The 13,979-nt window shown below is 42.6% G+C and overlaps 1 protein-coding gene across 1 annotated transcript in view; it reads right to left on the minus strand.

Moving 5' to 3' along the window:
- The window catches only part of LOC102305437 (nuclear receptor subfamily 6 group A member 1-A), a 143,472-nt gene extending 132,600 nt beyond the window's left edge, over positions 1–10,872 (minus strand). The window contains exon 1 of the mRNA XM_005939613.3: positions 10,503–10,872. Coding sequence (XP_005939675.1) covers positions 10,503–10,569 — 67 coding nt within the window. The 5' untranslated portion in view covers positions 10,570–10,872. The remainder of the gene's footprint in view (positions 1–10,502) is intronic.
- Between the last annotated feature and the right edge of the window lie 3,107 nt (positions 10,873–13,979).

Consider the following 13,979-nt stretch of genomic DNA (forward strand, 5'->3'; position numbering starts at 1 on the left):
TGTCCGGTTCTCTCCCGTGCACGAGAAACATGAAGAAGTTTGCCTACTTGCGTCTTGCTTTGCAGTGTAATTATATTGTCTTCAACGTTCCAGCGGATAGATTCAAGCTACAAAGCTATCATAAATATTTAAATAAAAACAAGCTGCTGATTATTTCACATTTTACTTGTGAGCAACGGCACATTTAAATCTTACAAATATAGTTATTTGGCTTATATCGTGATAGATATCGTTATCGCCTGAAATGAAAAAAACATATCGTGATATGAAAAAATCTCATATCGCCCAGCTCTACATTACAGTTTACCATTATTTCCTGGACATTTCTGTTACCAACAGCTTCATAATTCACCAAGAATCATGTGGCAAACACCAGCAGAAACAGCGGGCTCGCCAGGAGTTCCAGGAAGAGCCGTGTGCTCATCTACTTGGGGCTTCATTGACATCAGGTTGCCCACCGACACCCAGCTTCAACCAATCACTTCCCCCACAAACAGCAGCGAAGGACAGTCTAAGGCAGCTACAGCCACCTAAGGAAGTTCAAAATTAAAACGCTGTGGCCATATGAGCGGAGCAAAGTGGGTCTCTGTCTCCAGGTGGACAGCACTGCTTTAGTATCTACCACACAAAAACACCCGGACAGTTTCTGTATAAAAGTGACAATATATGGAAAACTGACAGCACAAGGCTCACAAACTTTGCACACAGTTATTAGAGTTCATATTTCACACAGATTGTTACTGATATTTTGTTGATGCTGAATATCAGTTTTCACTTCATTATAATCTTGAAGAATCGTGTTTTTCACTTTAAACCGTTGTTGCATTCCACAGTAAATATAAAATAAATGAACTAAACTTACCAAAGAAGACCAGGCGGCCTCTATTAACTCCGGGTAAATAAAGATTGAAGGCAGACAGAGTTATAAATAGGATGCTTTCAACAGTTTTTTCCAAGTTTATTAAATAAAAACCTGATCCAAGAGTCCCTCGTACTTCTCCCCACAGGTACAACTCTTAATATAACACAGGCTTTCAAAAAACAATCAGTAATCTGACTTTCAGTCTGACAGCCTGAGCGCTCAGTGCTCCATTAGATTTGACAGATTGTTAAGGAACTCAAGGGCTGCCTTCACAGGCTGCTTGGCGGTCATCCCTTTGACCTCTACACATGACCCTTGACCTTGTTGTGTAACACAGCACACAGGAGCATCTACTCTGTCCTCTCTGCTGCTTCTCCGTGACCGTGTGATGCTGCTGTCCCAGTGCCCCTCAACTTCTCAGCACATGCTTTGGCTGAAATGATGGAGAGCAGATTCTCCTCCGTGCCTGACTGCACAGTTTGAAGATACCAGCAGCATTTTAATGTAACACGGTCTCTGCTTTGAAAGCTAGAACAGTTTGGTGAATAACTCGGGCCACTGAAACTCGAAAAAGAAGAGCGCCAGTCGCCACAGAAGCACAGGCCTTTGCACGGCATGCACCAGCCACGCTGGAGGCACTAATCATGGCAGCACAGGAAAAACCTCTAAGCACAAGACTGATAGAGGCTGGGGTCTACCACACCATGCAAGACCAAAGATGGCCCTGAGAAAATGCAGCTCATCACAGCAGGGTGCAAGAAGCTGGCAGGTAGGGCAGACATATAACGCTGTAGCTGAGTGGCTGGCATAGCATAGAGGAACATCTGTGCTGAGTATGGTCTTGATGTCCTGAGGTCAAAGTGCCCACTTGGATGGTTGAGAGTGACCAGCTAAGGTCCGGTAGTACCTCCAGGTACAGATGGACAAAGCGGTGATGACTAATCAACCCCACACAGTATTAGTAGACAAGCAGAGGAGGAAGGTTGTAGTAATAGACGTACTTTTACCAAGTGATGGCAATTTCAGGAAGAGGGAACATGAGAAGTTGGAGAAACACAAAGTGCTGAGAGAGGAGCTAGAGAAGATGTGTAAGCTGAAGGGGGGATAGGAGCTCTTGGGATAGTGCCTCCCAAACTCGGAGAGTGGGTCCAGCAGATCCCAGAGAGGACAACCGAGATCTCTGTCCAGGAACAGCAAAGATGCTGTGCAGGACGCTCAAGCTCCCAGGCCTCAGGTAGAGGACCCCAGTTTAAAGAATAAAGACAGACACGGGGTTGCTGAAATTCAAAAAGAACTTCAGAATCGGGGAGAAAGGTGACAGTAAAGGTGGCATGGTTACTGGTGCCACACGGGCTGGTCCGAGTGTTTCAGAAACAGAGGATATAGTCAGATCTTCCCCACACAAGCATCTCTAAGAGAACTGGCTGATAAAAGAACATCTGATGTCAAAGGTCTGAGAAGAAAAAGCAGACTGGTTCTGTTCGACAGGTCGTCTGCACAGGAGGCAACGAATGCAGCATTCAAGTCGAGGTGAGAACAGACGTGCAGAAACAGGCTTGCTTATTTTGAACAGTGTGTATTTTTCCACTTATTTCAATACATGTTATCATTTGATATTATTTTTATTATTATTCATCAATATATAATTAGACTGAATTGATTACCCACTTTAGACATGAAACAGTGGGATAAATGTTTCATAGAGCATTCATCCACGTGAAGCTGGTGAACGTTGTGTTTATCTGTGGTAATCCCGACGGCAGTCACGCTGGGGGTCAGGCTGTGGTCAGAGGGCGGGGGGGGGGAGCACCATCACTGCAGGCTGACATGCTCAAAGGAGCAACTTCCCTTTCATCATACCAGGGGTTAGAGTTTTACTGCCTCATACAGCCGGTGAGTGTACAAGCACTGTGCGAACTAAGCCCTGCAGCAGCCATCTGATAATAATCATCTCACAAAACAGCAGAAACAGTTGAGTCTGCTTATGGAGCCACAAGGTTCAGTGTGCACTGTACGGATGCTCCACATGTGTCGCACTTTCACATTTTTACACTAAAAATGAGGCGATATTGTCCGGTTACACCAGCACGAAACTAAACCTATAAACATCATGTTAGTTGGCTGCGGTGGTCGTCTGTCAGTTAACTGACAGAACATTTCAACACCACCACTGCTGCAACACCGACCCCCACCCCTGAACAAAACCAAAACCTGCAACTGTTAAGTTTGCTCATGTGTCCCATTCCAATCCATCGGCATTAGCTGATTTACAGGTACAAAAACAGGCTGAACAGCAATATAAATGAGCTTAAGACAGGAATGAAAAAGCTAAAACTTTGCTTCTTCATTAAGAACATTTTACAGTATTCTCAAGAAAGGCCTTACACCAAACAGGAACAAGATTAATCAGGATTTGGTGCAGGCTATAATATGTCCTCGTAATTAATGTTAAAATGACAAAAAAAAGTTTTAGCTGGGAAACTGGCCTTTTTCAGCCTTTTCTTACTTTGTGCTGAATAAATAAAACTTCTGTAGCAGCGGAGTTAATGTCCTGCCAAAGAGTCTGAAGTCTTTCTTCATTAGTTCACTTTTAAGTTAGAAAAAATGCAGTAAATTCATCTATTTCAGGAGTGAAAATAATATCTAACAAGAAATAACTTACATATTTTATGTACGTTCTGCATGTGAATACTGCTTTAATGTTTCACCCAAGCAAAGCAGGAAGTTACTGCATTCAGAATATTTCCATTACTACAGTGTACGCATTCTTGAGTCCGTTCATAACCACCAGCTTGAAGTTACTCAACGCATGTGTGCTGAAGTAATGAGACGAGTCACCGTTTAGCATTTTCCTGACGATGTGCACAGAGCTCTGTGTGTATCTTGTCTGTTGACTGTGAAACAATCAGTGTCCTGTGCTGAGCTTCACACGACTATGGTTCCACTGCCAGTCACCTATGACCAGTACTCCCAGCATGGGGGGACTACTGAGCTGTTTAGGAAAAAAAAGAAGAAAACGGGGTGGCTGCAGTTTAGGAGTCTCAGGTCAGGTACTAATCAAAAACTTGGTGGTTCGATCCCAGGGAGGTGCTGCCCTTTCTGCAAAGTAGGGAATAAACTTGGTGTTCCACCCCACTAGTTCTACAAAAGCCAGCACCTTCCTCTTTGTTGTGGGCACTGGGTATGCATGAATGACTTCCACTTTCTCCACTTAAAGTCTTGACTTGTCCATGTCCAACCTCATATTCAAGGTACTCCACCTGGCTCTGTGTCTGATTACATTCATTAGGACTGCTCGTGAAGCCAGCAAATCTGAGGTGGAGAACACACAGATCCATCAACACCTGGTCCATGAGATGCTGAAAGGTTGCTGCAACTTGAACTGAAACAGTCCAAAAAGGAGTTTGAAGGCTGTCACCTTCCTTGTCTCTGGTGCTGGGGCCACAGCTTCTCATCACCCTTTCCAAGAGTTCGTCAATGCGAGGTATCAGGTAAGGGATCAAACTTGAAGACTAATTCCAATTTTTTTCACTAGTACCCACTCGGCTAATCAGATTCAGCTGAATGTCCCAAAATGTCAATGCAACACAAACCACACAACAATGGTGGACATCAAGGCGATGATATACCTGCTTCTAAACTGTTGGTACAGGACTGCACACCGTCGCTGGACCACAGTGTTGGTTTTGGAGAGCCATTTCACTTCTTGCTGGGTTTCAAAAATGCTGGTTTTAATTTTTGTGCAGGACTCAAAGAGTGACACCACTAACTGGCCAATCAGATGGCTTGGGATTCTGGCAGAGTAGGTATTAAAAACGTACCTGGTATCAGGTACTACCACCTAATGGAAAAACCTAAAAGTCGAGTCAGCGGAGCTAAGCCCAGTGGGTACTAGTGGAAAACGGCTAAAAGTTGAACACTGATCCATCTTTTTTCAGGACTAGCATAACTAGGCTTCACCATTTGTTGATGTTTCAATTTCCCACCTGCAGCTGGAATTCTGTAGAACTTTCTGGAGGCTGGAACATTTTCCCTCAGGTGTATTTTGTGCTGCACCTGTGTTGTGAAACCAGACTCCTCCTGAAACAACTGTAAAGAAGGGTTCTTAGATTTTCTGGTGGGATGCCTGAAGACTTGTTAGACACTAAACCCAGCTCTGCTTTGTTTGTGGGGAAAACTGTTCTCCCTCTTCTTCTCCTGACAAAGACAGTGCTGCCTAACCTGCTGCATGGACCGTTGCGTTGGAACCTAGAATTCCTGTAACAGGATAATGTGGAAAACCTTATGTTTCTTTTTCTTGCTGTCAGGTAAATATAGCTCATAGCTGACCTTACCAAAGCCTCTTATTAATTCTGTAATGCCTCTGCTACTTAGTTTGGACAGAAACTTTATCCCACAGTTTGTGAGGACCTCTCTAGAAATCTAAAAAAAAAAAAAAAAAACTTTCACTAATGCTCCCTGATTTATTAGCAAGCATTTGTAGACAAGTTGTGATCTATTATGTGAACTACGGATGAAAACAGCAACCTGCTGGAAATGAGAACACAAGGTTTTTGCAGCACACTGTTTGCAACTAGTTTCACCCAGTGACAGCTTGCAACCTCCAGCAAACACCTGCCAACCAGTTAGGAAATACCCATATTTCCCTAAAGACTTCCAGGGTGTCACCGGCTGCTTTAGGCGAATCTTTGATTCAGATATCCCAGAAAGTGACACCTAGCTGCAGTGAGTGGCAACAGAAGCCCCTATTTTTCCCCTTTAAAATGGAAATATTGCAGTTCCTCAGCTGCTCTTTTATAACTTCCCAGACAACTGCATCCTTCAGTACTGCAGCTTTACAGGATCCCTACTCTGCATACCAAGTTCAGTGTTTTACAGCTGCCTATAAACTCATCTTCCACCCAAATTCAAACTCAAATTGAAGCCATTTACAGCCTTTGGCCCAGGCTTCGTGTCAAAAACAACAGAAGCTTGGCAAAAGCACTGCCAACAGCCTCAGACCAATTATACTTACTGTAATACATTCCCTCTCAAAATATGGTTCACAGCAGCATGCTATGTCCTCCCTCGTCATCCTCCCCCACAGCTCATTAGCAGCTGTTAGATGCTCAGCCTATGCCAGGATCAAGGCAGCAAACTTCTGTGAGAGAGCAGCCCCATACCTCATGGATCAAGTGAAGGTTGTAAATACTTTCCTGGGTTACGGTGAGGTCAGCAGAGACCAGGGCCATTAATGCTTCAAGAGCAACATCCCTGGTTGCCGTTCCCATAGCTCTCATCCGCCACCTCCCCCAACATGTCCATCACAGCACACACAAGAAGAAAACAACAAGCAGAACTTCAGGAGAAGATTCAGAGCTCAGGGCGAAAAAACCCTGGAAGTGTTTGTGAACTGAAAATAGCATAGTGAAGTGGAAAAGGCTTAGACATCACAGCGAACTGGAAAAATATTTATCAAGATTTTATGAGACAAGATGTTTTTAAGGGCCTGAAAGCAAATGGAAATAATTGAGCACCAAACTAAAATATTTCACTTGTTGCAGGGGAACATTTTGGAACAACAAACCAGAACATTATTAAAAATTGAATTAACCCATCCAACATGTTCTTTTAGTTCCTTTGAAATGGTGTTAATTAATCTCCCCATTATTTGTCTTTCATCCCATCCATCACCAGCTGACCCGCAATGTGTTGCCTGGAAACAGCACCATCAGCATGAAGGAACTGCAGCATTTAGACCTCTGGAACTGATGAGGACTCAGTTTTCACCGCTCATACTCGACTAACTTGTCTTTAATAGTTTCTCTCATCTTAACATGAAATCAGGGAGGTGAATGTTTCCCTGTAAGGGTGAAAAAGTATCTGAGTTATACTAAACATTTTGCAGAAGATGTAATCAGATTGTACTCCACGCACGCTGTCTTGGGTGAAGAATCAAATTGAGATTAGCTGTAATGACCTCTGACATCTAAATAGAAGGTTAAACCAATCAGGCCAGATGTCCTCTCAGTATGTGGGATAATCATGAAAGAGCAAACAGATCCTGATGTTGTTACTAAAGTCTTATCATATTATCAGGAGAGACGCAGCAGCGAGACAGGAAAACCTGAAAATCTAAAGATATTTCTACGTTGGACACGACTGAGGGCACTATCACAGTGATCACAGCTGCAGATATATAAAGAAAATAAAAATATATAAATATAAATACAGATTCTGAATGTTTAATAACAAATATATACTTTAAAAACCAAACATGTACTTGTAATGTAATTGCAACAGGACATTTTTGTAGGTTTTTGTATTACTCCATCATTTTAGAAATCTGTCTAATCACTGACCACAGGCCTGTGTGATGAAGCTGATCTATACCAGGGTCACATTATAAAGCCACCTGCTTTATTTGTTTGTTTTTCGCTGCAGCGATGTGCATTTATTGCAGCACTTACAGGATCTTCTGATAACACATCTTCGTTTGTTAAGACTTACAGAGTTGAACCTGCGAGCTGTGAGAGACCTGATGCTTTGGTTACACTCCACTGCAGACACCCACAGCCAAGCAGTCATTCTTGCTACACTTTATAAACCACCGCCTGGAATGCAGACGGTGCGCTGTGATGTTAAGTCAATATGGGCGAGTCCACACGTCACAAAACAGACGTCCATATGGACGCTCACCATCTAATGTTAAAATACTCACAGCCACAGAGTAAAAGTGCACTCGAGGCTTTTCACGAGTCGAACAGAGAAAATTATTGTCCTGCTTCATGAAAACTGAGCTTCAGTTTACAGCACAGTGAAGTCCGTCATCCACAGAGACCACAGAGAAAAATGAGCTTTTCATTAGAAACGGAAACATACATGATATTGGTTTTGTATTATCACTCTCTGATACAGTTATCTTTTTTTCCTTTCTTTAAACAACACAACAAGCACGACACCACCTGGTGGGGAGTGTGTTCAAAAAAGGCTCGACTGAAAGACAAGAATCACTATGATGCTGAAGGCGCTGCAATGATTTTTGTTTTTTCTCTTGATTAACTTGAATGAAAACGTGTGTGTGTGTGTGTGTGTGTGTGTGTGTGTGTGTGTGTGTGTGTGTGTGTGTGTGTGTGTGTGTGTGTGTGTGGCTGCTGATGTTGTGGCAGCAGAGGAAGTGTTCTTAAGAAAAAAAACACAACATGATGGATCACATCTGCATTCCTGTCACCCCCACACTCCACTCCACCCCCACACGCCTCTACTGTACTCCTGGCTCATTCAAGAATCGGGGGTGGGATGGCGGGGGTGGTGTTTGTATCCTGTCCCACCCACTGCCAGCTACCCCCTTCACTCTGCCCCAAGGGAAAAACACACACACAACAAATGTACCAGCAGAGCAGGGGCTGACAAAGCACTTTGTTTCAACCAGTTCATGCCAGTCTACTTCACCCATGCATCAAACCTATCTTCCCGTGTGTGTGTGTGTGTGTGTGTGTGTGTGTGTGTGTGTGTGTGTGTGTGTGTGTGTGTGTGTGTGTGTGTTGGGGCAGGGGAGTGGGGGGGCACATGCGCCGTTTACTGTTCCATATGACACAGAAAAGCAACAAACTGCAGTGAAGAGCTGGAAGTACTCGATTAAAATCTCAACGTGGTTTCTATTACTTTACTAAATAAACTCACATTAAAGTAAACAACAATATTCACTCTGCTAAACATCTTTTGATAAAAAAGTATCAAAGTGGTCACTTTCAAGATCAAATCTCAAATGAAACGAGAAAGCAGGGATGTGTGGACATACGAGCTGATGCTGAGTGGCATCAGGCCAAAACCATTCAAAGTAAAATCCTGTTACAAATACTCAGCCTGTTACTTTATTTTCATGTATTTCCTCCTGTTTGTCATTTCTCTTTACCTACTGTTTTCTACTCTGCAAACAATTAGAAATGATAAATAAGCCGTTTTGTTTGCAAAGATAACACTGACCATTGAATCAGCTGCTATCAGTCTTTTTAAAGATACTGACTCATGGGTAATATTAAGTATTGTTTGTTTCACAGTTTGGTGTTACAGTGTGAACGACAGCTGAAGGCTGAACGTTCATTTTTAATCATCAACTTTTGTGTTTGTCCACCACAGAAACGTGGAATAATCGGTTATCTGTGCATTTGAAGTGTTTCTTAGTTTCCTTCAGTCATGTGTGGCGTTTAGAAATTCCTGCCATATCCTGAATTTTAAGACCAGGTATTAATGAATTAAGACATGATGAAGAAATAAACATTTTGACGAGACATATTCTAACAATATGCAGGGAAAACATTATTTACAGAATTATCAACGAGCCTAAAATGACTTCAAAACGTTTTACGAAATACTTTTTATTTTTTGGGGTGTATTTCTTTACTCGTGTTTTTATGCTACGACTGAAAAATTAAAATGATTTAATCTGTAGAACTGCTCAGGCTGTTGTCGTCATTATTGATTATTCTGTTGATTATTGCTGGAACCCACAGAGGATGTGTTTCAGTGAAACAAAGACAACGCCTGAAACGACTCAAGCAGCAGTCCCCACCACAAAACATACTTTAAAAAATATTAAATTATTCATGTTTAATCAAAATTAATCAATAATTGTGGGTACATTCACGAAATAATTTCAGTATTAAAATGAAAATAAGCCTAAAAAATTTATGCATTAATTTTACTATTAAATTAAGAAATCTAAGGGAAATTCTTAGGGGGACATTTCAATCAAACGTGCTTCTTAAACAGTCTTAAATCTTCATAATGAGACTTATTAAGTGGATCAGAACACAAAGTCCACCCCGATATCCATAAGTCACGTTGAGGTCCTCAGGGCTGGCAGGGTTAAAGGAATTTTAATCTTGGAAATGTCAATAAATCTTCAGCCACCCGCATGGGGGCACGATATGGGACTGGCGCCTGGGACAGTCTGCTGCAAGGCATTGTGGGCTTAGTGTGAGCCTGGAGCTGGTCAGTATCACAGAATATTAGAAACGAGTATCAGGCACACTGAATAAGAAGCCTTTCCAGCAGCACCGTGCCACTGTAAACAAAAGTCAGCGGGACCGGTGCAGTAGGGGGGTGGACCTCTGCATCCTCTGTTATGGCCTTCTTGCCATCCTGTGAAGTGCCGGATTTTGAGGACTTAAAGGACTAAAGGCTTCGGGGCATTCTCCAAGTTCAAAAGTTCACCTTTTACGATCTTCCCGAGCCTGACTGACCACCTCCAAATAAAAACATTCCGACCTCAGTTCCCAGCGAGCCCAGCGCCATCTCTCTCTGTGTGTCTCTCACACACACACACACACACACGATTAAGTCATGTCCACCAGTGAAACAAACTCATCCGTGCTACACTGCTAACTTCGTTACCAACGTCTCCGAGTCTGATAAAAATAAAATCACGCGGCTGTCCCGCTGCTCCTTTTTTAAACTTGCGCGTTTTCATCAGCGCCGCTTCAGAAAGGCTGCGGTGCACGTGAAAGGCTCGTGCAGCAGCAGTGATGAGGCGCTGATCACAGCCACAGCCACGCGCTCATGTTTTGAGGTGAGCAGCGGTGCCCGGGACAGCAGCAGCCGGGCTACGTGTGCTCGTGTGCGGACGCGAAGGAGGCTGTTCCACGCCAGGTTTGCCTACCGTTTACTGGCTTGGCGTCGTTTCTCTCCGGGTAGTCGAACCCAGTCGCCCTCTTCTGTATCTCCATCCTCCTGCATGGACTGAACCCGAGTCAGCTCGAGTCCGACGTCGCCCCTTCGCGCCGCGGAGAAAGAACCACGCGCGTGGGGGTGAAGGGGCAGGGTGACAGCACTGGCGCTTCGGTCTAAAGTGAAGCTGGCGCTGCTTTGGTCGCCGTGTTTAGCTTGACTGACTCAGTACTCGAACCGCGGACCCATGCTTTGACCCTCCTGCTTCCAGTCAGCAAGGAATAGCTGGATCCACACCCCCCACCGATGGTGCGTTTGAGGATGTCGAGGAGGGTGGTGGACGGCAGCTTCTTAAATCAATTAGTGGTGATGGGAGTCTTGGACAAAGGCTTCTATGCAAAACGTCACATCATCTTATATTTATGACTGAAATCCTTTCACATAATAACGACACAATATGTTTTCATATCTATGATTTATTATTTCTTTACATTAGTGGTGTAGTTTCAGATGCTCAAGTGATGAAGTCAGTGCAGATCTGAGAAGCAAAAACTCAGACTTCACACTGCTCTAAACACTCAGTTTCAGGCAGTTTTATTTCTAATTTAGACACTTTATGATGATAGCAGGTCTCCCTAATATGGGCATCTCAGGCAAACAGCTCAAACTGTAAACAGAAGCCCACTTACCACAAGTTTTATTTTTAGGGCCAGCCAATCAGAAGGAAGGAGGAAAGGAAATAAACAGCTTGATTAAGAGAGGATGCTGTACTAAGGCCCAGTATAAGATAAATAGCTAAGCTATCCTAGTAAAGTTCAGGAGTGGAGTTGGAACTGAGCAGAGTAGGTCAAGTCATAGTTTTCAGAAAGTAAAACCTACAAGAAAATGGTCAAAGGTGGTTGCAAAGAAAAGCGTCCGGACTTCTTTTCTTTGCAAGCTCCTTTGACTACGATGACCTGGATGACTGACAACCTTCACTACAAGAAAATGAATTTTTCACCTACCAGCTTCCAAAATGTGCGTCTGATAGGAGGAGGAATGTCTGATTAAACTCCTTGAAGTATAATTCTCAGAGAAACCAAGTGATTGATAACTGACTGTTGCTGGATTGTCTGTAGTTAGGCTTGACTCAACTTAAACATTGATGTGTTACTCCAGGTCCATCTGTCCGGTTGCCCAAGCACAGTTACTAACACATTATGTGCTACTTCAATCTTTTTTTAACCAGTTCTGTAATCGATTTGTATTTAGGGTCTCAAAAACATTCTGAGTATTTCAGAAATATTTATTGGAAAGAGTTACAAAAAAATGAAAATTCAAACTGTGAAAACACTGACATATTGGCTAGCAGTTACAAAAGTGAAATGAAATGGCTGTTCAAGATTACAGTCCTGTTTCTTATGTGACAGGAAACCCAGCACATATGACTGAAAAGGCCACAAGTGCATTATCTCCTTCTCTTGTAAAGAGTTGTCCTGTGTATCCTTGCTAAAATAACACAAGAAAGGAAGCACTAAATCAACTTTTCCAGGCATTTAGAGAATTTGACCAGCTTTTGTCAAGTTACTTAGATACTTCCTGGTCATTTTACTAATTTGAAAAACATCCAGAACATAAGCCTGACACAGATTTGATAGAATACGCCCCAAAAGTTGCTTTCCTAAGCAAATAATTAAATAACTGAAATAAATCATCTTCACTATGCTCATTAAATAATTCAAATAAACTCAGTTTTTGTTAGACCTTTGAACAAATCAAAATGAATTACTCATGTAAGTGTGTTTATTTCATAATGAAAACATTAGACATCACTGTTTTCTCACACATACCAAAGCACAGTATGAGGTGAGATCTATTTAAATCTATTTTAAATCTAATTGAAAACAGAAAAATCGTTTTATTTTCATTTCACTATTCAGCGTTAGATTGTTCAGCATTGTTGCTGATTTGTTTATTTAATATTTTGCATTGTGGTTTTTCCGACATAACGCGAAAGCAGCACAAACACACAACAGATATTACGTAACAAGCGTGCCTTATTGGTCTGAAGGAATTGTGGGACATGAAGTTTCGTAACCGCCCTTTTCTGGTCTCTGGTAAAATTGAAGGCCAGCGTTTACCACGACAAGACGAAAACTAGCATGATAATGCTAATCATAGTTACCGGACAGCTGTTCGGTTAGTAACCAGAGACAGATGTTTCACATTCGCTGAGTCAGCGTCGGGTTTCGGGCGGGCCTCGAAGGTCCAGGCTCGCCCAATAAAGTCACTGTGCCCTCGGCTGTAAGGTGCACTAATGCAGCATCATGCAGCTTGGTAATTAAAAACGCCAACATTCATAGTGGCCACGAGTCACTGCAGTGCGAGCTTAATGTAATCGGTTCACAGTAGTTTAGCGTTTCTGTAGCAACCGTGACAACCAGCATGACCGAGGAGGCGGCTGGGTGGACGGGCCTGCGCAGAGCAGACTTCGGGTAGGGACTCTCTGGTCTATTTTAAACTAAAAACGGGGCTTTAATCAGCTTCTGCTGCTAGCTAGCTAGCTACACGAAAATTGAAACAAAACGTGTTGAGGACACTGTGCGCTCACAATAAACTGTCCTAGTGTGTGGTGAGTTCACTGATCCAAATGTGTCTCCGGCTTTGCATCTGCACTTTTCTAACCTTGGCTACGTTTCTCTGAGTGTACTCCGCGTTGTTGTAATTAAACACTAGCGCGTTTGTTGTTTGGAGGAGCAAAGTGACCTGCCCACCAGTTAAAGGTCTGCTGCCATCCTGCGGAGACGGTAGGGCGAGGAATAAATTGGGGGTTACAGCGCCCTCTGATGGTCTCTCTACAAAGTCTCTGTGTGTGAAAAAGCGGTTTGCTAGCCGAAAGGCTCCCAGCCACCGTACCAGAGAAACGTTTCTTCATGCGAATAATTAACCTACGCTTTATTTAATAATTAATTAATAACATTTAATATTACCCGACGTGTTTTTGTTGGCAGCTCGTTAAAACGTATGTCACTTGGCGTATTTAACCTCACTCAAAAACAATGTTATTACAACCAACCATTTAAAGTCTCTGTTTATGTGATAATAGCGCAAAGCCACTGCAGAGTTTGAAAGAAAAAATGTGTCCTTAACAGGTGGAAGAGGGACAACAAAAGTATAAATGTATAAAGAGCATTTTCACATTTCACCAATCAAAACGGATTAAAAACAGCTTAAAGTTTGTTGTCTTTCTCAGAGTTGTTGTTGTATTTTTTTTTCCAGTGGAAGTTATTCTCCTCATATGTGGTTTTTTTGAGTGCCAGCTCCGTTTTCTAATGTTTATAATGTTTTATAAGTCCCACTAACCTTAAATTGAAAATATCACGATGTAGAAACAGATGTGATAAATCCACTGCCACTCCTACATGTCAGTAACTTTGGTCTGTACTTTTGGTTCTTTTATAAAAAAGCTTTGCCTTCCACTCGCCATCAA

The sequence above is a fragment of the Haplochromis burtoni genome, unplaced genomic scaffold (assembly GCF_018398535.1).
Source record: "Haplochromis burtoni strain Fernald_Lab_line unplaced genomic scaffold, NCSU_Asbu1 Contig_271, whole genome shotgun sequence".
NCBI classification, from domain to species: domain Eukaryota; kingdom Metazoa; phylum Chordata; class Actinopteri; order Cichliformes; family Cichlidae; genus Haplochromis; species Haplochromis burtoni.